The 27,500-nt window shown below is 46.3% G+C and overlaps 2 protein-coding genes across 4 annotated transcripts in view; one reads left to right on the forward strand and one right to left on the reverse strand.

The window, feature by feature from the left end:
• Nucleotides 1-13,992, forward strand: part of STAB2 (stabilin 2) — a 171,186-nt gene extending 157,194 nt beyond the window's left edge. The window contains exons 62-69 of one of the 3 annotated variants that reach the window (XM_012174923.4): nucleotides 929-1,094; nucleotides 1,240-1,346; nucleotides 3,492-3,611; nucleotides 4,383-4,523; nucleotides 8,165-8,263; nucleotides 9,071-9,199; nucleotides 10,121-10,237; nucleotides 13,489-13,992. In XM_012174923.4, coding sequence (XP_012030313.3) covers nucleotides 929-1,094; nucleotides 1,240-1,346; nucleotides 3,492-3,611; nucleotides 4,383-4,523; nucleotides 8,165-8,263; nucleotides 9,071-9,199; nucleotides 10,121-10,237; nucleotides 13,489-13,539 — 930 coding nt within the window. In that variant the 3' untranslated portion in view covers nucleotides 13,540-13,992. Of the gene's footprint in view, nucleotides 1-928; nucleotides 1,095-1,239; nucleotides 1,347-3,491; nucleotides 3,612-4,382; nucleotides 4,524-8,164; nucleotides 8,264-9,070 lie in introns of all 3 variants that reach the window. The other 2 variants (XM_060413137.1, XM_060413136.1) reach the window with 2 other exon arrangements.
• Nucleotides 13,993-16,855: 2,863 nt separating this feature from the next.
• Nucleotides 16,856-27,500, reverse strand: part of NT5DC3 (5'-nucleotidase domain containing 3) — a 66,320-nt gene continuing 55,675 nt past the window's right edge. The window contains exons 13-14 of the mRNA XM_027965966.2: nucleotides 26,782-26,846; nucleotides 16,856-21,747 (exon numbers count right to left, since the gene is read on the reverse strand). Of these exons, the coding sequence (XP_027821767.1) occupies nucleotides 21,495-21,747; nucleotides 26,782-26,846 (318 nt within the window). The 3' untranslated portion in view covers nucleotides 16,856-21,494. The remainder of the gene's footprint in view (nucleotides 21,748-26,781; nucleotides 26,847-27,500) is intronic.

Raw genomic sequence — 27,500 nt, forward strand, 5'->3', positions numbered from 1 at the left:
GCATGTTTATAAAGGCTTAAAGGTAATAAGCCACACAAGGGCTTCCCTTGTGACTCAGCTGGTAAAGAATCCACCTACAATGTGGGAGACCTGGGTTCAGTACCTGGGTTGGGAAGATCCTAGGGAGAATGGGAAAGCTATGCACTCCAGTATTCTGGCCTAGAGAATTCCATGGACTGTGTAGTCCACAAAGTCGCAAAGAGTTGGACACAGCTGAGCAACTTTCACTTCACTTCACTTCAAAGGTAATAAGACAGAGTGACTGACACACATGGGAACTCAGGTTTTAAGATTAAGAGCTCTGGAGTAGAGTGCCTGGGTTTGAATCTCAGCTCTGCTACTTGCTGGCTCTATGACTTGGAGCAAGTTACTTAACCCCTTTTGCCTCTGTTTTCTCAATTATAGAGACTTTTTTTTTTAAGGTTCTATCTCAAAGGGTTGATGTAAGTGATAAAGGTTTTAGCACATGAAAAGTGCTTGCAAAAGGACCTGACCCAAAATAAGCTCTCAGTAAGTGCTATGATGGTGATGCTGGCAATGATGGTTCATGATGAGGATGATGATGGTGAGGATAGCGATGGTGATCAATAGGAGTCCCATTGACCCGTAAGCAGAGGAATTTGCACCTAGGGGTAACTAACTAATTGTAAATACCTTTTCAAGAGCAGAGGGAAGGAAAATGGGCATGAAGGACTTGAGCACTTACAGGGAAGAGAAGGCACCACTTTCATCCATCCAGTGGCTCAATCAACAAAAATGTAATGAACACCTACTATGTTTCAGGCACAGGGGTACAGTAGGCAAAATGAGCCATAACTCCTGACTCCATGGAGTTTGCGGTCTGATGGGGGAGTCAGCCACTAGCCACAGAACTCCACGACAGATATGAAATCTCAGCTGACCAACATCCACATCTTTCTCTCTACAGGCCAAGTACCACCTCTGCTCAGCAGGTTGGCTAGACAGTGGGCGAGTAGCCTACCCCACATCCTATGCCTCCCAGAACTGCGGCTCTGGTGTCGTCGGGATAGTGGACTACGGACCAAGAAACAACAAGAGCGAGATGTGGGATGTCTTCTGCTACCGGATGAAAGGTAATGGCCCCAACCTCGCTTCCGATTCCAGGCCATGCAGCTGCTAAGCCATCCTCAGCTGGGCTGGCCAACCTCCCAGCGTGAGATGGGGTAGCCAAGACGCCTGCCTCACCAGTGTGAGACTCTATGTGTTTCTGCCTTCCAGATGTGAACTGCACCTGCAAGGTGGGCTACGTGGGAGATGGCTTCTCGTGCAGTGGAAATCTGTTGCAGGTCTTAATGTCCTTCCCCTCACTCACAAACTTCCTAAAGGTCTGTACCACATCTGTTTGCTTTCACCTTGGGGTGGAGGGGTAAACTCAAAGCAGATATGAGAGAGTCTAGTCCTTGAGAGAAGGCGGAGGCTCACAGGTCCATCTAGTCCAACAAAGGTCCATGTAGTCAAAGCTATGGTTTTTCCAGTAGTCATGTATGGATGTGAGAGTTGGTCTATAAAGAAAGCTGAGCACCAAAGAATTGATGCTTTTGAACTGTGGTGTTGGAGGATACTCTTGAGAGTCTCTTGGACTGCAAGGAGATCCAACCAGTCCATCCTAAAAGAAATCAGTCCTGAATATTCATTGGAAGGGCTGATGCTGAACCTGAAACTCCAATACTTTGGCCACCTGATGTGAAGAACTGACTCATTGGAAAAGACCCTAATGCTGGGACAGGTGGAGAAGGAAATGGCAACCCACTCCAGTGTTCTTGCCTGGAGAATCCCAGGGACAGGGGAGCCTGGTGGGCTGCAGTCCATGAGGTCGCACAGAGTCAGACACGACTGAAGCGACTTAGCAGCAGCAGCAGCAGCTGGGACAGATTGAAGGCAGGAGGAGAAGGGGATGACAGAGGATGAGATGGTTGGATGGCATCACTGACTCCATGCACATGAGTATATGGAAGCTCCAGGAGTTGGTGATGGACAGGAAAGCCTGGTGTGCTGCAGTCCATGGGGTCACAAAGAGTCAAACACAACTGAGCAACTGAACTGAACTTATCAAAGAACTGAGCTTTGATATTAATAACAGCAATAATAACAATAGTTAACATTTCCTGTGCATTTTCTTCACACAAGGCATTTTCTGAGGCCTTTCAGGTTACTTTTCACTTGCTTCACAAAACATAAGCTCCATAAGGGAAATTATTTTCTCTGCCTTGTGGCTAGCATATAGTAGGTGCTCAGTAATACTTGTTAGATAGAATAAATCCTTATGCAACCTTATGAAGTCACTTTTGCCATTAATCCCATTTTGCAGAGAAAGAAACTGAGGCTTAGCAAGGTCAAGGACACAGCCAACGAGAGGGGATGGAGCATAAGTACAGGGCTTGTAGGAACAGGGCAGAAGCTAGACCAAGGACCCCAAAATAGTGAGTCTTTGTCCACAGACCAAAGGTATCCACTTAACTAACCTAAAAACTCAGGGTTACTGTAAATGTTCTAAAGATGAACACCCAAACCAATGTTTGTGCTGTGTAGGGGTGTGGCTTGTGACAGCATCTCAGAGAAAAAACTTTGTAGAACAAAACCCACTGGCTGTGTGCCCTTCAGCAAATTCTCAGCTTCTCTGGGCAGCAGCAGGGGCTCTCTGTACGATGACAGTGCTGAACTGGGTAGTGAGATTTCTTAAAATCTGTTCAGTGAATATTTATTGAGTACTTAACAATGTGCTTGAGATATATCAGTGAACAAAACAGACAAGAAACAGAATAAAGAGAATAGTATTGAATGCTAGAAGGTGATCTAGACTGTGGGGGTGGGGAGGGAACCCACAGGGTTCCCATGTTGCCTAGAGTGATGAGAGAAGACCTTAGTGAGAAGGTAAGATGTAAACAAAGCATGGACAGAAGAGAGGACGTTAGCCATGCAGGTTTCAAGGAAGAATATTCCAGGCGTAAGGAACAGCCAGGCAAAGGATGAAAGGCAGGACGTTGCTGAGCAAGCCTGAGGAACGTCAAGGAGGCCAGTGTGGCTGGGGCAGGGTGAGCAAGAGGACAGCTGGGTGCAGGGTCAGAGGAGCAAGAGGACAGCTGCGTGCAGGGTCAGAGGAGCAAGAGTCCAGGTGGTTTGGGCCTCGTGGGCACTGTAAGGACTTTGGCTTTTCCTCTGGGTGAAGCGGGCGCCTTGCAAATTTTTGGCAAAAAGAGACTCCAGAATTCACTTAAGATTTCAAAGCCTATACAAGCTGCCTTGCCGAGAATGGCCTGTGATCTGGCTGTGTCTTAGGACCATAGGATTTATCGAGGAAAGGAAAAATCCTCCTAATATTTTCCCAAGGGGCACTCAGAAAAATGAGCAGATGAGTGGCAGCCTGAGCTGGGGTAATCATCAGGAGTACTCCCAAAGGGGTGATGCCACCCTCTCTAGCCAGTCCCTGAACACCACGCTGACTCTTCTAACCACCTCCTTCCTATCCCCAGGAAGTGCTGGCGTATTCCAACAGCTCAGCCAGAGGCCGGGCATTCCTGAAACACCTGACTGACCTGTCAATCCGAAGCACCCTCTTTGTGCCCCAGAACAGTGGGCTCGGGGAAAATGAGGTGAGCTGGGTTCCTGGTATCTGTGCTTCTAGACAGTATCAGTTATCACCTCAACGATGCAATGTCACAAATGACCCCACGATGCAGTAGCTACATTAATGTGGCTCACACAGCTGCAGATCAGCTGGCAGTTCTCCTGGGCTTGGCCAGGCATGCTTACGTGTCTGAGCTGGGCTGGCCATCAGCTGATCTAGCCTGGCCTGTCTGGGACTCTGCTCCACAGGGCTCTCAGGCTTCAGCAGGTTATCTCAGGCATGTTCTTCTGGCAGAAAACGCCAGCACCTTCTAAGACCCTGTCTGGTCTCATTTGCTAACATACCACACACCCAAAAAGTCACATGGCTGAGCCCAAAGCCAGAGTGGGAGGCCCTCAGAGTTATATGGCAAAGGGCAAAGATACAGGGAGGGGTGAAGAACTGGGGCCAGGGATGCAACTGATCTACCACACTGACCTCCTTCATGTCATGGCACACACAGGAACTGGCAGCGTTTATTAAGCCCGCCCACAGGCTCTGCCAGCCCCGAGCCCTCATCCCACTGAGGGCTGAGATAATCAATACCTCTGCTCACTTGTTACCAACTCGAGACCCACTCCTCCCAGGACATCACTGGGAAGCTTTGCTTAGACCATTAAAATGACTTTCAAAGTGGAGGCAGAAAAGCCAAGGCCTTCAGAAGTGATTTTTTTTTTCTGTGTCATCCTTATCATGAAAATGGAAAAATATTGCTTGACTTTTAAAGACCATTCTTATGTCTCTCCTCTCCTCTCAGACCCTGTCTGGGCGGGACATAGAGCACCACCTCTCCAACATCAGCATCTTTTTTTACAATGACCTTGTCAATGGTACCATCCTACACACGAGGCTGGGAAGCCAGCTGCTCATCACCTCCAGCCAGGACCAGCGCCAACTGGTATGAAAAGTTTTCTGGGCTTATTTGGAGAAATGGAGATAATAAATGCAAAGTTTCTAGCATATAGTAGGTGCTTAAGAGATGGCAATGCTTATAATGTGAAAGAAAACTCTAAAGCTGCAGTAAGATGGTACCGGCTGAAGACCAGAACACACCATACTGACGGTCAGGCAGCCCCTACCCCTTGAGAACTAAGCCCCTGGTGACCACCAGCCCCTGAAGCTGATAATGAGGATCTGTAAATGAAACCATTCTAAAGCTGTCTGATTCTGTGCCTTTATTTCTGTCAGATTGTCAGCCAATCCCAGGTGTTAACATGTGAGCCCTGAAGTCAAGTGACCCTAGTATGTCTGCCACCCACTAGCTCTAGCTTTAGGTAACTTGTCTGAACTTCTCTGGGTCCCAGTTTCCTCATCTGAAAGACAGGGATGTTGGTGATGTGTTGATGATGGCAATAGCAGTGATGATGCTTATGATGGTAACAGTGATATTATTTTGATAATGGTGGTGTTGATTATTTCGATGATGATGGTGGGGATGATGGTGGTGGTTGTGATATTAGAAGTGGTGATCGTGGTGGTGGTAACATGACCATGATGTTCAAATCATAGGCTTTTAAAGTATTCTTTCAACTGAAGTCTAGTTGATTTACATGTTGTACTAGTTTTAGGAGCACAGCAAGAAGATTCAGTTTTTTATAGATATATTCAGGTATATATGTATTTTCAGATTCTTTTCCTATATAAGTTATTATAAAATATTGACCCTCAGACCAATTGGTGGCTCAGACAATAGCACAGAGAACTATATATTTCCTGTGAAAAGGAACCTTGAAGAAGGGAATGGCTACCCACTCCAGTATTTCTGCCTGGTGAATTCCATGGACAGAGAAGCCTGGCAGGCTACAGTCTATAGGGTCGCAAAGAGTCGGACACGATTAACACTTTTTTCACATTATGTATGTTAATCCTTTACTCATAATTTATCCCTCCTCCCACCTTTACATTTTGTTAACCATTCAGATCAGTTCAGTCGCTCAGTCGTGTCCAACTCTTTGCAACCCCATGAACCACAGCATTCCAGGCTTCCCTGTCCATCACCAACTGCCGGAGTCTACCCATATCCATGTCCATTGAGTCGGTGATGCCATCCAACCATCTCATCCTCTGTCGTCCACTTCTCCTCCTGCCCTCAATCTTTCCCAACATCAGAGTCTTTTCAAATGAGTCAGCTCTACACATCAGGTGGCCAGAGTATTGGAGTTTCAGCTTCAACATCAGTCCTTCCAATGAACACCCAGGACTGATCTCCTTTAGGATGGACTGATTGGATCTCCTTGCAGTCCAAGGGACTCTCAAGAGTCTTCTCCAACACCACAGTTCAAAAGCATCAATTCTTCAGTGTTCAGCTTTCTTTATAGTCCAACTCTCACATCCATACATGACCACTGGAAAAACCATAGCCTTGACTAGACGGACCTTTGTTGACAAAGTAATGTCTCTGCTTTTTAATATGCTGTCTAATTTTAACCATAAATTTACAGAAATAGCCTATGAGCCTATTTCTGTTTTGGAGACAATTTCGTCTTTTTCTTTTAGATTCCATATATGATACATTCAGAATTTACCTTTCTGACTTATTCAGTAAGGTAATCTAGGTCCATCCATGTTGCTGCTGCTGCTAAGTCACTTCAGTCGTGTCCAACTCTGTGTAATCCCATAGACGGCAGCCTACCAGGCTCCGCCGTCCCTGGGATTCTCCAGGCAAGAACGCTGGAGTAGGTTGCCATTTCCTTCTCCAGTGTATTAAAGTGAAAAGTGAAAGCAAAGTTGCTCAGTCATGTCAGACTCTTCACGACCCCGTGGACTGCAGCCCACCAGGCTCCTCCATTCATGTTGCTGCAAATGGCATTATTTCATTCTTTCTATGGCTGAGTAATATTCCATTGTATATGTGTACCACATCTTCTTTATTCATTCATCTGTTGATGCCCATTTAAGTTGCTTCCAAGTTTTGACTCCTCTAATAGTGCTACCATAAACATCAGGGTGCATGTATCATTTTGAATTATGGTTTTCTCTAGCAATTTGCCCAAGAGTGGAATTGCAAGATCATGTGGTTGCTCTAATTTTAGTATTTTGAGGAAACTCCATACTGTTCTCCATAGTTGTTGCACCAATTTATATTCCCACCAGCACTGTAGGAGGGTTCCCTTTTTTGCACACCCTCTCCAGCATTAATAATTATTTGTAGACTTTTTGATGATGGCCATTCTCACTGGTGTGAAGTGATAATTGTGGTTTTGTCAGATCATACGCTTTTATGGAGATTCAGTGATTCAGGGATTTTGATATGTGATAATGGTATCTGACATGTCCAGTTCAGTTCAGTCGCTCAGTCATGTCTGACTCTTTGTGACCCCATGAATCGCAGCACGCCAGGCCTCCCTGTCCACCAACTCCCAGAGTTCACTCAGACTCATGTCCATCGAGTCCGTGATGCCATCCAGCCATCTCATCCTCGGTCGTCCCCTTCTCTTCCTGCCCCTAATCCCTCACAGCATCGGTCTTTTCCAATGAGTCAACTCTTCGCATGAGGTGGCCAAAGTACTGGAGCTTCAGCTTTATGTAGCAAGGGCTAAATGAATATTTTTTATAAACACTGTATATTTTTTAATTTTATTTAGTTATTTTTGGCTGCACTGGGTCTTCATTGCTGCACATGGGCTTCTCATTGCAGTGGCTTCTCTTGTTGCAGAGCATGGGCTCTGGGGCACACAGGCTTCAGCAATCATGGTGTATGGGCTCAGTAGTTGTGGCCTAGGGCACAGGTTCAGCAATTGTGGCACATGGGTTCAGTTGCTCCAAGGCATGTGGGATCTTCCTGGGCCAGGGATCAAACCAGTGTCCCCTGCACTGGAAGGTGAATGGACTTCTAATCATTGGACCACCAGGGAATGAATGAATATGCATTCATTCACCACCTAATGAATATTTTTAATACTTAGCTAATAAATGATCTTTATTATTGAAGATCAGTAGTTTAGACCAGTACTTCTCAAACTTTAACAGGCATGTAAATCACTTATGAGCTTGTTAAAATGCATATTGTAATTCAGCAGTTGGGTTGTGGGGCCCCAGGTTCTGCATTTCTAATCAACTCCTGGGTGTCTGCCCACACCACAAGCTAGTGGATCACACTTTGATTAGCAAGGAATTAGCTCACTTAACATCCCTTTCTTGTGTGGTGTGATGTTCACAGCAGTGGGTTTGGAGTTAAGGCATGGGGTTTGCCACCTACTACCTATCTGATCTTGGTGTGTATGGTCACGAACTATGTGATCACACCATTTTCCTTCTGACTCCTCATCTGTTAAGCAAGCAGGCTGGATAGAATGACCTCCTGGGTTCTCTGCATCCCAGAACAGTTTGTTGGCACAAGAACTACTAATGTTTTGTGTTCTGGGCTGTCCAGAGGGCGAGCACAAGCCCCATACTGCTTGTCGGTGAGGATGGGCCTGAAACCCAGGCTCTAGGACCTCAGGGAAACTGGACAACTTTCCTCCATGGAAGGGCTTCCCACATGGAAAGAAAGAATCAGATGGTCAGAGATCTCCGATAGCCCTCTTCTCACTTCCCTAGACCAGGTTCGTCGATGGAAGAACCATTCTGCAGTGGGACATCTTTGCCTCCAATGGGATTATTCATGTCATTTCCAAGCCTTTAAAAGCTCCCTCAGGGGTGAGTACCCAGAGTTCCTGGTAAGAAGGAGCCTCGATGTCCATTCCCCAAGTAGCAAGCTACTCCTGGAAGCCCTGTCCACCTCATCCATGGCAGCTGGCGTCAGGGATGCCCAGCCCCCATCCAGTGTGTTAGTGACATAACACCCATCACCACCAATATTTGCTGAATGGAAAGGGCAGGGTGTGCCAGTGGAGAAACCACTGGAAGAGGAGTGAAAATCCTGAGCCCCTCCACTTTGTACCCATGTGAACTCAGACAAACCCCAGAAACATCATCAAGCCCCATATTTTCTTATCTGCAAAATGGAGGTCAAAATTCCTTCTTCCTTACAAAGAGTTAATGTAAAATAATAAAGACAGTCCCTGGCACATGCTTTATAAGTGTTGGTCAGCTGGCTGTGGTTGGTTGGCGGTGATGTTAGTTTTCTAACTTTGTTCTAAAGTTATGAAGCGCCAAAACCAGGCTGGCTTCAAAGCCCATCTCTACCACTCATGGGCTGTGTGACACTGGACAAGTGCTTACCCTCTCTGTGTCTCCATTCTCCCATGTAAAAATGGAAACAGTAGAAACTGTTCTCATCTCTTTGTGTTATTATACATTTAAATGGATTATTTTATGTAAGGGGGCTTAGAACAGACCCTGCAAGTAGTAAGGGCTAGATACATATTGACAGCTTTATCATTATTTTTATCCCAGCCGGCACAAGATGCCTCAGGCGAGCCAGAATGGGGTGGGCTCCAGGAAGCACGCCTCTTTGGGGAGGTCACCAGTTCTGATACCAGCCGCTGCCCTTTCTTTGTCTAGACGTCAGGCCACACCGGCCTGGGAACAGGAGTGTTCTTTGCCATCATCCTGGTCATCGGAGCCATTGCTTTGGCAGCATACTCCTACTTTCGACTAAACCGGAGAACGATTGGCTTCCAGCATTTTGAGGTGAGACAGAGAAAAACAGGACCATGGGGATGGGGGTTCACTCTGAATCCCAGCCCCAGCTCTGGGCTACTCCAGCAGACTGGCTGCTTCAGGGAGCTCGCTGAGTGCTTGGCACGTTTCCTGTCTCCTGGACGGGGCCTCTGCCCTGAAGAGATCAGCAGTGGCAGCTCCAGGGCCCTCTACCTAGCTGAGTCAGAGGATGGAGGAGGGTGAAGGGCAGCCAGTAGCCCTTCATGCCACAGGTGTGGCTTGGAGCCAAATTCACCAGGGCCCAGGAGGCCACTCACCTTGGAGGAATCAGAAGACAAGCTTCAAAGCTGAGTCTAAGGGTGGGGTGGGGACACGGTAGGGGGCCTGCGCAGCCAGAGGCCTCAGGTCACAGCCAGTGAAACACACTGGCCCTATTTGAATGGCTGAGCCCACATCCAGGAGCTCACCATGGGAGACCCTGTGGGCCAGATACGGCTGCAGCCGTAGGTCAATTCCTTCTGGCAGATAACCTGTACAAGCATTGTATACATCACATTTAGCAAAAGTGCCATGCTACACGCTTCCTTTCATATTAAGTTCAAGGACAGGCAAAACCATTCCAGGTGATGGGAGTCAGAAAAGCAGTTACCATGGGCAGGACCAGATATCGGCAGGCAGGGGGTGTAAGGGCACCTCCTGGAGGATGGAGATGCCCTGTGTGCTGATTTGGGTGCTGGTCACACATGGGTGAACATATTTAAGAAGTCATTGAACTGAACACTTAAGATTGGTGCATGATATTACATCTAAGTCAGATCTCAATAAAAGGACAACAGAAAAGTTCCCAGAGGTGGAGGTGGGGGCGGGGCTTACCTTAGCTTCCGACTTGGCTGCAACACCCCACCTTGGGGACTTTGTGGTGCTCAGCCCTGTGCTTGTCTGTCCGAGCAGTCTGAAGAGGACATTGACGTCGCAGCTCTTGGCAAGCAGCAGCCTGAGAATATCTCGAACCCCATGTACGAGAGCACAACTTCAGCAACCCCAGAACCTTCCTACGACCCCTTCACAGTGAGTTTGTCTTTTCATCTAAAACAGGTTCAGCTGGGAGGCGGCGAGGGGTTCAGGCTGGGGTGGCAGGCAAGGCAATGATGTCTTTCAGCAGACCTGTGGAGAGCACTGTGCCAAGAAATCTCACTTCTAGGACACGTCTCCAGGCTACAAGCCTAGAAGCAAGTTGGGTGAAGCCCTGTAGTGGTTCTGTGTTCTGAGCTCTCCTGGGCAGATTGTGGATTGCAGAGGCGTCCATCGGTTAGATCTAGAAAAGAACTAGGGGTTGCACAACCCCAACCTTGTGCCCAGGTGCGAGGTGACAAGGAGAAGAAATCTTGGGCTGAATTCTGCCACTACCACTGACGAGACACAAAGGAAGCCCTAAAACTGCTTCAACATTTACACTGTTGTTCGGGATTCTTCTGCCTATTGTCAGAGCTGCTTCTTACTTTAGGAGCTACGTCTCTTTGATGAGTTTTTTTTTTTTTAATCTAGGGGCATGGGTTCTGCTCTGGTCTTCCAAGAAAGGGCCACTTGTTTCTAGAATTAGTGACCCTTGAGCTTGGATGGTGCCGCCACTGACCTCAGCACCATGGCAGGGAACCCATTCACATCAAATGTGCGAGACACACTCTGCCTATGTTACCAGGTCTGGACTGAGAAGCTAAGAGTGAGATAAAAGAAAACATATTGGTCTTTGCCCCAGAGCTCATTAACTCCTCTGATTTTCTAAGTGGTAAGAGTACTAGGGACATTCTTTGTTCTGAGATTCTGGGTTGGCTCCCGTGTGCTTTCTGGATGGGGGCTGGTCACCAGAAAGACCAAACCGTGATTCGAAGGCTGGGATTTTTCAGTTCCACTCTTCACTCTCCAGAGGGAGAGAAAGCCTAGAAATGTAGCTGATAGTCGATGTGAAGAAGTCTCCATAAAAACTCCCCCTCTTTTTAAAAATGTGTATCTATTATAGATTTGTTCGTAGTTACCGTGAGGTTTTGTTAGAGCAGTGCATATATAAACAAGATTACCTTAAGTTGCTGGTCTTTTAATTTCAAATACATTTCCAACATCCTGCATTTGTGCTCTCCTCTTCTCATGACTGCTGGTTTTTATATCACTTCTGTGTGATATCCATCCTTTACTGGATGTTTGCCTTTACCAGTGAGCTTTTCTAGTCATGATTTTGTTTCTAGTTGTGGCCTTGTCCACTTAAGAGTAGTTCCTTTAGCATTTGTTACAAAGGTGGTCTGGTGGTGCTGAATTCTTGGCTTTTGCTTGTCTGCAAAGCTTTTGATTTCTCTGTTAAATCTGAATGAAAGCCTTACTTGTAATTTTGGTGTTTTCGTAAGAGGTGAGCTCACATCCTTCTATTCCATCATCATCCATAAATCCCAATGGTAGGGGGTTCAGAGAGCTTCCAGGGTGGTGAACATATCCACACTGGGAGGGTGATGCACCTGAAGTCCATGGAGCAGTGGTTATGCTGAATTTTTATAAGTTGGCACTGAAACATTACAGTATTCTGTTGTACCATTTTAAGCTTATAGAATGCAACACTTGTTATTTTTCTAGTGAACCAAATGCAACTATCCCATGGTTCTCAGTGCCTGTGGTAGTAGATTTAATATATTTGCAATACTGAAAAATAATCAGATCATAAATCCTATTGCTTTTTAATCAAACCCATGTAAAGGTTTCTAGTCCAAATTGCAAGGGCAAGTTCAGTTAAGCTGCATTTATTAACAGTCAATTTCTGTAAGCCTTGTGATATGGGAATTAATCTCATTTTAAAAACAAGGGGGAAAATTACACATTCTGTTCAGGGCTCTCCATGGCCTCTCAGCTATCTGGCCTCTTCTCGGGGCCCCATGAGCACTGTCCATGGAATACTCACCTGAGGCAGGTGAGAGTATCCTAAGAGACAGGACTCAGTTCAACCTTCCTAATCAGACCAGGTGGCAAAAATGTTCCAGTTACAGGAATCCTAAGCTGAGGGCACCAGCCCCAAATCTGCTTTATTCTCATGCCTTTTATGTTGGAGGAGCAGGTGTTGCCTCCTTGGAGCCTGGAGCCAATCCACACATTGTGAGCATCCATTATGTGAACGGACAGAGCTGCGGTCTGATCAGAGCCACAGACAGCAGGAGGTTCAGGAGGCCGCCTCTGGACTGTTGCTTCTGATCAGACCCAGTTCAGGCTGAACTGTCAACCGGAAAGGATTTTTTTTTGTAATCAGAGTAACAGCCATGTTTTGTGGGGTGGTTTTATTTTCCTTAGAGTAGTATCTAACTTAATTCACACACCTCCCTGTCAGGTAAATATTATTAGGCCCCTTAATAGATGAGAAAAACACTACAGAGGTGAAATGACTTGTTCAGGGCCACATACCTTCAAACAGCCGAGACCGTACCCATGTTCAGGCCATGAGCCACAGGACAGCAGCGTGAAGCCACCCTCGCTCTCACCGGATGTGTTCACAAGAGACTGCAGGAAAAATAGTGTTTTTAGGCTGAAAGGGAGGAAAATGTTCTCCTTGACCCTCTGATGATTCACGGCTGGGCCTGAAAAGTAAACTGGTAAAGACAGACTCACAGAAGAGCATATATATTTTATTGAACATTTATGTGTACGTGGGAGCCTTCATGAGAAAATGAAGACCCAAAGAAGGGACTGGAACAGGAAGCCTTTGCACCTAGAGGTAGTAAATGGTGAAGAAGTCACTAGGAAGATAAGGGTTAGTGAACAAGGTTTGTTTGTACAGGTTTCTTAGCCCCCAGCTCCCCAGAAGTGATGCCTCTTCTTTCCTCTAAAGAAAATTTCATGAGAGAATTTCATTACCCATTTCAGGGGAAAAGGGTAGGGGGCAGCGTTAGTCAGAGTGACCTTCCTGCTTCTGTCATTCAAAAGAATTCTTGCAGTTTGACATTTAACAAGCCAAGTTACTGTATTGGGGGTAGCATGTCCTAAGGGCTTTCCCCAGGGCTTCACTGGTAAAGAATTCACCTGCCAGTACAATACAGGTTCAATCCCTGGGTCGGGAAGATCCCCTGGAGAAGGAAATGGCAACCCACTCCAGTATTCTTGCTTAGAAAATCGCATGGACAAAGTAGCCTGGTGGGCTAGTCCATGGGGTCACAAGAGAGTTGGACATGACTTAGCAACTAAACAACCAGTGTGTCCTAAACCTGCCAAGGCCACAGACCAGTAGCCAATATTATGCTCAACCTGGAAGGATGCACCTTCTGCCTGGTTCACAGACTTCTCTTTTCCAGGACCCTGGCGACCAGCAGCTGGACAGCAGTGACCCCCTGGGGGCGCTATGAGGGCTGGACCTGCCCCATCCAGACATCACTGCTGCCACCTGGGTCCCCAGAGCCACCTCAGAAAGGCCATCAACTGTGAATTCTCAGCCCCAGTTGACTGTGGGAAATGTAAGCTCCTTTAACATTTCAAATTCTGGAGCACTCAAACAGTACCTCATCTCTTCAGTTGATCCAGGGGATATTCTGTTTCTATGGGTGAGAGCCCATTTAAGCCCACCCACCACCCAGGGGACTGCTCCCTCCCTGACCCTCTGCTATCTTCCCCAACCTTCAGTAGCACCTTTTACCTTTTGCCCAGCACTCTAGTGACCTTATTTCCCTGTTAGACTGTAAGCTTCCGAAGGCAGAGACCTTCCTCATTCATCTTTGTACCCTGGCACCCAGCACAGTCTGTGGCATGTGAAATGTGCTCAATTATTGGTTACAGAACAGAAATAAAGTCAGTGGAACAAATCCAGTGTCTGGGGAAGCAAATCGACCATTTGCCATCAGTTCAGTCGCTCAGTCATGTCCGACTCATTGCGACCCCGTGAATTGCAGCACGCCAGGCCTCCCTGTCCATCACCAGCTCCCGGAGTTCACTCAAACTCACGTCCATCGAGTCAGTGATGCCATCCAGCCATCTCATCCTCTGTCGTCCCCTTCTCCTCCTGCCTCCAATCCCTCCCAGCATCAGAGTCTTTTCCAATGAGTCAACTCTTCGCATGAGGTGGCCAAAGTACTGGAGTTTCAGCTTTAGCATCATTCCTTCCAAAGAACACCCAGGACCGATCTCCTTTAGAATGGACTGGTTGGATCTCCTTGCAGTCCAAGGGACTCTCAAGAGTCTTCTCCAACACCACAGTTCAAAAGCATCAATTCTTTTTTCAGCTTTCTTCACAGTCCAACTCTCACATCCATACATAACTACTGGAAAAACCATAGCCTTGACTAGACGGACCTTTGTTGGCAAAGTAATGTCTGCTTTTGAATATGCTATCTAGGTTGGTCATAACTTTCCTTCCAAGGAGTAAGCGTCTTTTAATTTCATGGCTGCAATCACCATCTGCCGTGATTTTGGAGCCCCAAAAAATAAAGTCTGACACTGTTTCCCCATGTATTTCCCATGAAGTGATGGGGTCAAACTCTGAAGGTAAAATCAACTCATTAGGGCTCATTAGGGCTGTTAGTTAGCCAACATCTGCATTAAGAGTGCTTCTTTCTTAATTCTGTTTGGTTTGCTTGTTTGTGTGAAGAAGACATAGTAACCACAAAGAGATACCACTTCACACCCACAGGGATGGCCATCCTTAAAAGACAGACAATAACCAGTATCCACAAGGGTGTGGAGAAACTGGATCCCTTCTACTTTGTTGGTGGGAATGTAAAATTGTGCCCCTACCGTGGAAAACATTCCAGCAGTTCCTCGAAAAGTTAAACATAGAATTACCATGTGATCCAGAAATTCCACTCCTGGGTACAGACCCAAGAGAAATGAACACATGTCCGTACAACAACTTATAGAGGTAGCATTATTAGTATTATTCATAGCCAAAACATGGAAACAAACCAAATGTCTACTGACTTACGAATGAATAACCAAACTGCATCTTGCCACACAATGAAATAGCATTCCACCCCAAAACAGAACTAAGTACTAATACACGCGACACCATGGATGAACCTTGAAAACATGACGCTCAGTGAAAGAAGTCAGACACAAAAGACCACATACCGTATGATTCCATTTATATGAAACGTCCAGAATCGGGCCAGTTCTTGTCCATGCAGGACTCTGTGCAAGGCTGGATGTCCACCAGACCCTCAAAAGGCCCAAAGTGGCCTCTCCATCACTGTGACAACCAAGTGCCTCCAGCCCACCCACCACCCTTTTGCAAGCTACCCCGGGGGTAGCACTAGCCAGGCTCGGGAACCCCCTCTGGGAAATGGAGATGGGAATGGCTGGGATGAACAGATCTCAGAACCTCCTCCATCACCCTCACGGCCCAAACAGCTTTGTTCCCAAATCATCAGGGTTTTTGCTGAGCCAAGTCCAAAGTTCAGAAGCCCCTGGAGTCTGAGAAGCTTCCTCACAACTCCAGGAAAGGGAATAAATGCCCATTTCAGGCAGAGACACGATCTACCACCTCCTCTTGGACAATGTGCCGTGACGGGGCAATGCTGGCACTCCAGGAACTCGCTTCCCAAGGGGACCGTGAGATGGATTCACTAGTGAGTCCAACTCCACCATCAAGGGGACAGAAAGGCATATGATTAAGAGGAAAAACAGCAGGCACCCGAGAGAGGAGTGAAGGAGATGAAGGTCCTGGCACAATGAGAGGTCAAGGATATTAAGTTTAAACACATTCAAACAGTTTAAAAAGGCTCTTCAAAATATAAGTATATCCAAAACCCAGCAGTGAACTGACTTCACAACATGCGCTCCTAATTCAGTATTAGTATTTGCTTCCCTTAAAACACTGCTTCCAATTTTCCATTCTCCTGGTACTTTGCAGACAAACAGGTGGATCACTGTCTTCTCCTTGTTCTCAAGGAGGGAACTGTCTGTGAGAGACAGAAATTCTAGGTGGGTCAACTGCTGCCCACCTAAGGCCAATTTCACACCCATTTTCCTTCTGTGGCTTCACTACATGGTCTTCAAACTCTGAGAACAGGCAAGTGTGCTTTCCTGAGGGTGGGGAGACCAGGGTAGTGAGGAAGGAACTATCAACCTTTTGCCCCTTTTCTCAGGGATATTCTTTTTTGGGTACATTAGAATGTGATGCCTTGGCAACGAACAGAGATCATTCTGTCGTTTTTGAGATTGCATCCAAGTACTGCATTTTGGACTCTCTTGTTGATCATGATGGCTACTCCATTTCTTCTGAGGGATTCCTGCCCACAGTAGTAGATATAATGGTCACCTGGGTTAAATTCACCCATTCCAGTCCATTTTAGTTCGCTGATTCCTAGAATGTTGACGTTCACCTTTGCCATCTCTTAATTTCTTTGGAAGGAATGATATGCTAAAGCTGAAACTCCAGTACTTTGGCCACCTCATGAGAAGAGTTGACTCATTGGAAGAGACTCTGATGCTGGGAGGGATTGGGGGCAGGAGAAGAAGGGGACGACCGAGGATAAGATGGCTGGATGGCATCACGGACTCGATGGACGTGACTCTGAGTGAACTCCGGGAGATGGTGATGAACACGGAGGCCTGGCGTGCTGCGATTCATGGGGTCACAAACAGTCAGACACGACTGAGCGACTGAACTGACTGAGAATGTGATGTGACTTTTGCCACTAACTGAAGCACACAAAAGCAGATGACTGGGAGTAAACTGGACAATACAATTCAAACTTTTATTTGGCAGTAAGTTCGACGTCATGTAACATAAAATCAATATTTAGAATAAATAGCAAATTCACATTCAGGATAAATAGCAAGTCTACCTAATTTGCATTTACCGTGCCTGAAATTAAACAGGCAACATCTGTCCTTCTACTAAATAATTAGAAAACAGTGTCCTAAGTCAGAGTTCAAGACTGCAGTGTAGAAAAGTACAGAGCAGTGTTGTGGGTTGGTTCCAGAGAGCAGGCATGAGGTGGGGAGTCTCACACGGGAAGTTTACAGGGAACTGTCCTTGGGATGCACGCCTGGGAAAGGGGAAGGAGGGCAGGAAGGAGCTGATGGGCCTTCAGAGTTGCTCCAGGGAGGGAGTCTGACCACACCCTCACCCGAGGCAGGACTCTTCAACAGGGGGAAGCTCCCAGAGAGGACCCACAGCTGCAGACAGTGAGCCAGCAGCAACCGACCCCCACAGCAGTTGGGGGATAAAGTCCTTCAGGGTAGCCAAGCCCATCACAACGCTACTAGCACAATCACAAATGAACACAATGAGAGGTATATTCAATGAGTGCCGAGCTGGCCACTCAGTCACACAACTGACAATCATGCCATGTGCTGGAAACACAGTATGTTACCACTGGCCACATAAGTATGTCCAGAGAGAAGCTCGTAGGGGAAGATGCGAGCTTGCCTACAGAACTTATTTACACTGGCTGCACACAGTTGTGTTCTGTGGTTGCTTACCACCCTGCACACACACTTTTAGCAAAGTCATCATCTCATCACGGCCACCCACACAGTCTGTCGATGCAGGGGTCGGCAAACCACCACCCGAGGGCCAAATCCAGCCTGCAGCCTGTTTTCAGAGGCCAGGCTGCCCTGGACCATAGGCAGGCCCAGTCCCAGAGGAGGGGCTGCAGGAAACGGCCAGCAAAGCTGTAAGTCTTCACTGTCTGGTCCTTGACAGGGAAAGTGTGCTGAACCTTACATTAGGGAAACTTCACTCCCTTTTTCTTCCTCAATCCACTAGGGTATTAAAGGTAAGCTAAGCTAAACTTGGGGGCTTCCCTGGTGGCTCAGATGGTAAAACATCTGCCTGCAATGTGGGAGGACCCAGGTTCGATCCCTGGGTTGGGAAGATACCCTGGACAAGGAAATGGCAACCCACTCCAGTACTCTTGCCTGGAAAATTCCATGGAGAGAGGAACCTGGTGGGCTACAGTCCATGGGGTCGCAAAGAGTCAGACACGACTGAGCAACTTCAGTTTTCACTTAAGCCAGGCTTGGAGCCTAGCTCCCATATGCTAACGGAAAAAAGAAAGGAAATTAGTACAAAAGGAAATCAGTACTAAGCCAGCACATCACAGCTCCTGGGTAGCTGAATGGAGCAATCAAGGAACCCTCCCTGCCTCTGGCCAGACTGAGTCTGAGAGCACATTCCAGACCAGGGCCCCCAAGTGGGTCTTTGGCAACAGATGAGCATTTGGCAGAGCGGATTCAATTCCAACGTTTAGCACACTCTACTGCTTTAGAGGCCTTTGGGGAGGAAAAGGGGCGGGGGAAGCTATTTACTTCATCCAAAGCTAAATTAGCTAGCAGGAAAGAGGACTTTGTATTTCTCCTTGGCACTAATTAAGAGGACCAATGCCTTCAAAGCAACTAGGAATTCAGTCATAGATGGGCCTGAATCAGTAACAGGTGGTTTATGTTAACTGGCATTAGTGGAGCTGAAGGGAATTTTTAAAAGAAAAAAAAAAAATTTAAAGGCTATGTTAGGAGGAAAGTGGGAGCTCTAAGCCAAACTTCTAAAATATATTAAAAGCCAGGTTTCATCTACTAAAAAAAACGATTCTGGAACAAACAGTTGTGCAGGTCCCTTCCCGGACAACTGGCTACAGCTACGGTGAGCCTTAGGGGCACAGACAGCCCCTGGACTGTGAATTTTTGTTCACATCCTTCCGAGAAAATCAGTCTAACTAATGCTAAAAAGGGAAAATATTTTTCAACGTGCAAGATAATTTTATTCTGCTCACTTTCCAAACTGATCTTTTAAGTGGTAGAAAATAGACTCCCTTCCCTTGTACCCAAATGCGTTCATCAGCGGGCTCGCCAGAGGCTAAACCAGGAGGAATAGAATGCTGTACAGGGTGCTGAATCCCAGCTGAGTCACGACAGTGACAAATTAAAACGACAGAGCACAGACAAAGAGAAGCCCTCTGTCCTTCGTACAGAGACAGCAGTCCTGACCGATTGTGCTGGCCCCAGCGCATGTTCGGTGGGTCCTCCGCAGACAGACCTCAGTACCACCACGTGCCATGGCCCACAGTTGTTCATGTCTGACTCTTTGCGACCCCATGGACTGCAGCATGCCAGGCTTCCCTATTCTTCACTATATCCTGGAGTTTGCTCAACCTTAATTGGTGATGTCATTAAAATTCCTTATTCACACACCTAGAAAATGTATTTCTTGCCCCAGGCTTGGGTCTCCTAACCCAGACATACATGAAAGCAGTCAGAACAGCTGTCCTGAGTTGTTTCTGAGTAACAATTTTCTTGAGTAAACAAAACATCCTATCACTGGCACGTAGGAGATAGCCAATGAATACCTGATTAGAAAAAGTTTTAAAATACCTACTTCCTCACCAGCTTCTCCAAAGCAGAAACTATCAGCCCAAAGCACCAGCATATCCTCTGAGGACCCCAACACTGAGCAGTTCTGGATGCCACCTGCACCCCTGAAATGCCAGTCTCCAATACACTCTGATGCTTAAAACTCCCAGGCACTAACAAACAGCCAACAAAGTGCCTCCTGCAGCCTGAAAAAGGAATGGACACCTGTGTTCATAATAAAGGGAAAAAAGAAGGCCAGCTGGGCCTATTAGGTCTAGAGTCACCTTCACTATTTTAGTTAAATACAAGAAAAGATCACAGGTGCGCCTGGTGGCTCAGTCAGGGAAGAATCCACCTGCCAATGCAGGAATGCGCGTTCAACACCTGGGTCAGGAAGATCCCCTGGAGAAGGAGGTCACAACCCACTCCAGTATTCCTGGTTGGGAAATCCCATGGACAGAGGAGCCTGGTGGGCTACAGTTCATGGGGTTGCCAAGAGTCGACTAAACAGCAACAGTCCCATTAAAACACACAGCGTCATACAACATGCTGTAGAAGTCACCTAATCTCTGCACTCGGGCAGGTAGCCTGTGGCAGGCCACGCTCAAATTTCCTCAATAGCTGGTTCCACACAAATCCATTAAAAACGCCAAATAAGCGAGCAGTCTCTCCTCAAGCCCCTTTCCTCCGCCCCTGCATCCTTCAGGTTTAAGGATAGGTGCCACTTGCCTTGTCCTCAGAAATGGGAACACTCACTCAGTGAGGCTACTTCCAACTCTGTTTCTCTCAACTTCAATGCCCTGATCTGCTCCCACCTTAAACACAGACACTAAAGAAATCCCCAAAACAGACACATAAACATGGCAAGAAAGCAATCTAAAGGGAGAAGGTGGGAGACAGCTAAGCAGACAGAGCCACCTCCCTCGCTCTGGCTGGATTCAAGCCCCTCTCCTCGGCTGATGAATCAGGAGAGAAGGTATTTGCTCACTGCCCTCCCACGAGGATGGTTTCTGGTAACACACAGTTTAACAAGATTGCAAAACACCTGACGGGAGGGCGGCAGGGGGTCACCATACGGCATTAAACTATGAGGACATTTTCTTTCGTTTCATTTTTCATCCTCCAATGAGCAGGTTCAAGCAACACACGTGTGGTGGTAGAGTCAGGGGCTATAAAGTCCTGGGATACCCACCACAAACGCACTGGGTCCTCTCGCTCGTTCACATGTAGCAGCCTCATTCTACAGTCTGCTCTTCCGGCAGGACATTAAACCAGAAGCTTTTCTCTCCTTGTCCTCCTTTTCTGAAAGAAAAGAGTGAACCTGCCCACCGCTTGGGGCACCATGGTCTTTCCCCTGCATGGGGCAAGACACAGGAAATGGATACTGAGAACAATCAAGGCCAAGGACTTGCAACTTCTCCTGTTCTTTCTCACATAAGACCTCCAGGGAGGCTGAGTCTGCTGTCAAGGGAGGCACCAGTGTGCCAGAGCCCTAGTACCAGATGTCTGGGAACCAGCTGCCACCTGGGGTCCATCTCTGCCGCTGACACCATGGTACGCTATCCAAGTGCCCACTAAAGCATCAGCAGTTGACCAGTGGATGCATGTCACTGGGTCCAGCACTGGGCGTGTTCAGCATTTTCCACGCACTTTCCGCAGAAGAGTTAAGAAGAGTTTCAAAACGTCACCTGCTGGAATACAGGACATCAAGAAGACTCCCCATCCCAGGAAGTCTGATGCTGGATACAATACCTTGGGAAACAAGAAGGCTGATCACAGGGTGTCGACAGGAGGCCAGCCGCTGTCCCCTCCCCACGTGCATAGGAGGGTGGGCTCTGTGAGCTGGGAGCTCCCTTCTCCACGAGCTGGGGGGTATCTTCCGTAATGTACAAAACAGGTATCACTAAGACTATCCGTATCATTTCCAAAAGGGACGCTCACATCCCCGCAGAGTCTGCCCAGCGTGGGGCCATCACCGGTCCTGGCTTTTGGTGCCCAGGGGTGGTGGGGCCGCCAGCTACTTAGCCTGGGCCTCCTGCAGCAGCGGCAGCCGGGCAGCTGGGGGCTGGTCAGACCAGGCGGGCAGCTCGTGCTGCAGTGGGGTCCGCCGGGGGTAGAAGGTGTGGCTGACGTCGTAGTTCAGCAGGCAGCTCAGGGACGCCATGTAGATGTCGGCGAACCGCGACAGGCGCCGCAGGAAGTATGTGGGGTTCTGGTCTGTGCGGAACAAGCTCCCAAACTGGGCATTGAAGAAACCTTTGGTCATTTCCCTGAAGAGGCGAGAGAAGAAAAAAAGCAACAGTGTGACTCCCCCGAGGTCTGCTTTTAGTTACTGACATCAGATGACACCAAGATCACTGTTTCACAGTGAAGAGATACACGTAGGACCTTCCCGGTGGTCCAGTGGCTAAGAATCCGCCTGCAGCTCCAGGGTATGTGGGTGCGATCCCTGGTCTGAGAAGATTCCACATGCCGCTGGGCAACTAAGCCCACGTGCCACAACTACTGAGCCCACGCAATGCAACTCCTGAAGCCAGGGCGCCCCAGAGCCTGTGTTCTGCAACAAGAAAAGCCCACACCCCGCACCTAGAGAAGGCCCGCGCGTAGCAACAGAGACCCAGTGCAGCCAAAAGATATTTTTAAAGATACATTATATGTTACACATATATATCTATATAACTGAATCACTTTACTGTACATCTGAAACTAACACACTTTTAATCAATTATACTCCAACATAAAATTAAAAGTTAAAAAAATAAGCTACAAAATCCATAAAAATTTTGAATCACTATGTTGTATACCTGAAACTAATATAATATTGTACATCAACTATACATCAATAAAAAAATTTTTAATCACTGTTTCATATGCTTCAGTTCAGTTCAGTCGCTCAGTCATGTCCGACTCTTGCAACCCCATGTACTGCAGCACGCCAGGCCTCCTTGTCCATCACCAGCTCCCGGAGTCTACTCAAACTCACATCGATTGAGTCGGTGATGCTATCCCACCACCTTATGCTTGGTCATCCCCATCTCCTCCCACCTTCAATCTTTCCCAGCATCAGGGTCTTCTCAAATGAGTCAGTTCTTCACATCAGGTGGCCAAAGTATTGGAGTTTCAGCTTCAATATCAGTCCTTTCAATGGATATTCAGGACTGATTTTCTTTAGGATGGACTGGTTGGATTTCCTTGCAGTCCAAGGGACTCTCAAGAGTCTTTTCCAACACCACAGTTCAAAAGCATCAATCTTCAGTGCTCAGTTTTCTTTATAGTCCAACCCTGACATCTATATACGACTACTGGAAAAACCATAGCTTTGACTAGACAGACCTTTGTTGGCGAAGTAATGTCTCTGCTTTTTAATATGCTGTCTAGGTTGGTCATAACTTTTCTTCCAAGGAGTAAGCATCTTTTCATTTTTGGCTGCAGTGATTTTGGAGCCCCCAAAAATAAAGTCTGCCATTGTTTCCACTGTTTCCCCATCTATTTTCCATGAAGTGATGGGATCAGATGCCATGATCTTAGTTTTCTGAATATTGAGCTTTAAGCAAACTTTTTCACTCTCCTCTTTCACTTTCATCAAGAGGCTCTTTAGTTCTTAGCTTTCTGCCATAATGGTAGTTTCATCTGCATATCTGAGGTTATTAATATTTCTCCCGGCAATCTTGATTCCAGCTTGTGCTTCATCCAGCCCAGCATTTCTCATGAATATAAGTTAAATAAGTTAATATAAGTTAAATAAGCAGGGTGACAATATACAGCCTTGATGTTCTCCTTTTCCTTTTTGGAACCTGTCTATTGTTTCATGTCCAGTTCTAACTATTGCTTCCTGACCTGTATATAGATTTCTCAAGAGGCAGGTCAGTTGGTCCGGTATTCCCATCTCTTTCAGAATTTTCCACAGTTTATTGTGATCCACATAGTCAAAGGTTTTGGCAAAGTCAATAAACTTTCAATAAATAGATATTTTTCTGGAACTCACGTGCTCTTTTGATGATCCAGTGGATGTTGGTAATTTGATCTCTGGTTCTCCTGCCTTTTCTAAAACCAGCTTGAACATCTGGAAGTTCACAGTTCACGTATTGCTGAAGCCTGGCTTGGAGAATTTTGAGCATTACTTTACTAACGTGTGAAATGAGTGCAATTGTGTGGTAGTTTGAGCATTCTTTGCCTTTCTTTGGGATTGGAATGTAAACAAACCTTTTCCGGTCCTGTGGCCACTGCTGAGTTTTCCAAATTTGCTGGCATATTGAGTGTAGCACTTTCACAGCATCATCTTTCAGGATTTGAAATAGCTCAACTGGAATTCCATCACCTCCACGAGCTTTGTTCGTAGTGATGCTTTCTAAGGCCCACTTGACTTCACATTCCAGGATGTCTGGCTCTAGGTGAGTGATCACACCATTGTGATTATCTTGGTCGTGAAGATCTTTTTTGTACAGTTCTTCTGTGTATTCTTGCCACCTCTTCTTCATATCTTCTGCTTCTGTTAGGTCCATACCATTTCTGTCCTTTATCGAGCCCATCTTTGCGTGAAATGTTCCCTTGGTATCTCTAATTTTCTTGAAGAGATCTCTAGTCTTTCCCATTCTGTTGTTTTCCTCTATTTCTTTGCATTGATCACTGAGGAAGGCTTTCTTATCTCTTCTTGCTATTCTTTGGAACTCTGCATTCAGATGCTTATACCTTTCCTTTTCTGCTTTGCTTTTCGCTTCTCTTCTTTTCACAGCTATTTGTAAGGCCTCCCCAGACAGCCATTTTGCTTTTTTGCATTTCTTTTCCATGGGGACAGTCTTGATGCCTGTCTCCTGTACAATGTCACGAACCTCAATCCATAGTTCATCAGGCACTCTATCTATCAGATCTAGTCCCTTAAATCTATTTCTCACTTCCACTATATAAGGGATTTGATTTAGGTCATACCTGAATGGTCTAGTGATTTTCCCTACTTTCTTCAGTTTAAGTCTGAATTTGGCAATAAGGAGTTCATGATCTGAGTCACAGTCAGCTCCCAGTCTTGTTTTTGCTGACTGTATAGAGCTTCTCCATCTTTGGCTGCAAAGAATATAATCAATCTGATTTCGGTGTTGACCATCTTGTGATGTCCACGTGTAGAGTCTTCTCTTGTGTTGTTGGAAGAGGGTGTTTGCTATGACCAGTGCATTCTCTTGACAGAACTCTATTAGCCTTTGCCCTGCTTCATTCTGTACTCCAACGCCAAATTTGCCTGTTACTCCAGATGTTTCTTAACTTCCTACTTCATATGCATAGGACTCAAATTAGCCTAGAGTAGCCCTGACTTCTCATTGGGAAAACAGTCTGTTCATCCATCAAAATGATTCCGACCACATTCCCCACTTAGGCCAGTGGACAGAACACGGCTGAAAGCTCCAGAGGCAAGGTGTGAGCCCCTAAACATGCACACCCCATTTCCCAAACAAAAATGGAAGGTGAAAGAGCCACTTCTGAAGGTCCACAGAAATGGAGAATATTCTCAGAGTCTCCAAACTTCCCTCATCTACAGAACAGGATCAAGGTCCCGTTCTTGTGAGGTTATAGTGAGAACTACGTAAGGTAAGAGAAATAAAACTCAAAAGTACTTTAAGAGAGTAAGCGTTATATTACAGCGATGTAAGCACACCTCTACCATCTAATACAGAGCTTCAAGCACCTCCTTGAAGCCTGCATTATAAGCATATATGCATCATATGCCCATCACCCTCTCACCCAACATTTCATACCAATAATCACATTATAATAACCAATACACTCCCAATAACCAACACGTTGAGAGGGAGGAGGATCAATTCAGTACAGCCGTGGCTTCTGCAGCCCAGAGGAATGGACTCTGCCCACTTTCCAGGCACACCTGTTCCACCAGACTGCCCACTGCTCAGAGGTCAGAACCAGGCAGTGAGCGCTACCTCCAAACCTTAGAGAGAGCTGTGCTACCTGGGAGGGAGGCGTGGGGGGATCACAAGAGCAGAAATGGCCACATCAACACTGTCCACATACACAGCACCCTCTTCTACAGGGAAGCACAACTGTCCACAAGGCCTCTTGAGAATAATTGCTCCTTTAAAATCTTTACCGTCTAGCCTGAATTAAGTGCCAGATGCTCTGAGCCAAGCCATGGCTCAGATGGTAAAGAATCTCCTTGCAATGCAGGAGATCCAGATTCAATCCCTGGGTCAGGAAGATCCCCTGGAGAAGGGAATGGCTACCCACTCCAGTATTCTTGACTGGAGAATTCCAAGGACAGAGGAATCTGACACACTACAGTCCAAGAGGTCGCAAAGAGTCGGACACGACTGAGCGACTAACACCTTCACTTTCACTTTTCATACACACACACACATATACTAGTCTATTACTCAGCCATAAAAAAAATGAAACAATGCCATCTGCAGCAACATGGGCAGACCTAGACATTATCACACTAAGTGAAGTAAGTCAGACGGAGAAAGACAAATACCACATATCACTTATATGTGGAATCTAAAAATATAATACAAATGAACTTATTTACAAAACAGAAAGATTCACAGACAGAGAAAACAAATTTATGGGTACAAAAGGGAAAAGAAGAGGGGAAGAGATAAATAAGGAGTGTGAGATGAACAGACACACACTACTATATAAAATACATACACAAAAAGGATTTACTTACTATATAGAACATGGAACTATATTTGATATCGTTATTCAACATATTCAATCTTTCCTATAACGGAGAAGAATCTGAAGCTGTATGCTTGAGACTAACACAACACTGTAAATCAGCTATAGTTTAATAAAAAGCAAAAACAACTTATGCCCTTAAGACAAACACCCATCTGACAGCAGACGGGCTTCCTTCATCAATAAGCATCATGATTTGAGTGACTGCACATACCTAACACAGCAGTGTTACAAATAAGCACCAGCACTGTAGGAGCCCCAAGGATTCACTGCGGTTCAGAGCCACCTCCACCACTGTTGCACCGGCCACGCTGGGCTGCTGGCTGCCCAAATGGGGAAGTTAAGTGGGACAGAAGGAGGGAGGGATGCGGGGAGGGATGGACAGACAACAAACTCAGGGGTGGGCAGAAGGTGGGAGGGAACTCGCTGCCACCTCGAGGAAATGTCACTCATCACTAATGGCAGCTGGCTCGTTCTGGATCCTGGGGGTCACAGGCACCCCCGGCAGCTAAGCAAGGCTGTTTTGAGTCCCACCTCTGGCCGGCCTTGGGGAAAGTGTGTGGGCTGAGTGCATGGGGCCACGGTGAAGGATTCACTCCGTTCACAACAGACCATCTTACCTCATCTCCTTCCTCTCCTTCTTCCACTCCTGCAAAACCAGCTGTGACTCCGCATCTCTGTGAACCTGCAGGACACAAGCCAATTACTGAGAAGGTTCTGGATACGAATAAACTCGTTAGGTCATGAGAATTTTCTAACGGGTGGCTCTTCTGGGAGAAATTTTATTCAGATCTAAGAGATAGGCACTTGGATGAAATAATACATTTTCAGACTACCCAGCTGCTGCCCTTCTTCACCAAATGTAGACATAATACGATGACGCAATACAGGGATGCAAGGTCCCTGTTAAACTAGAGATATTAAAGTATTATAAAGGCTTTGTATGAGCATAATACATATATGTCCACATAAAATGTATGTGTGTATTATACGTGTGTAATGTATCCATTACACGTGTGTTACACATATAAATATACACCTAACACACACTACCTAATAGACCCATTTATATATATCATAAATATATGTACTATACACACACACACATACAAATGGCAGTGAGTGGAAACAGCAGATTTAACAGGGCATCCACAAATTTCAAGCATGTAGAAACGTGCATTTGGAAATTAACATGAAACTTTTTCTTTAATTTGTTCAAGGGTAACAATTATAATTGGCTTAATCTTTTTCCTCAATATCATTTTATTAATACCTTTTAAAGTGCTTAACAGAAAGAAAAACTGTTTTTGTAAAAGGCAAGAAGGCAGAACACCTCAAC

Source organism: Ovis aries, chromosome 3 (assembly GCF_016772045.2).
Source record: "Ovis aries strain OAR_USU_Benz2616 breed Rambouillet chromosome 3, ARS-UI_Ramb_v3.0, whole genome shotgun sequence".
Taxonomy (NCBI): Eukaryota; Metazoa; Chordata; class Mammalia; order Artiodactyla; family Bovidae; genus Ovis; species Ovis aries.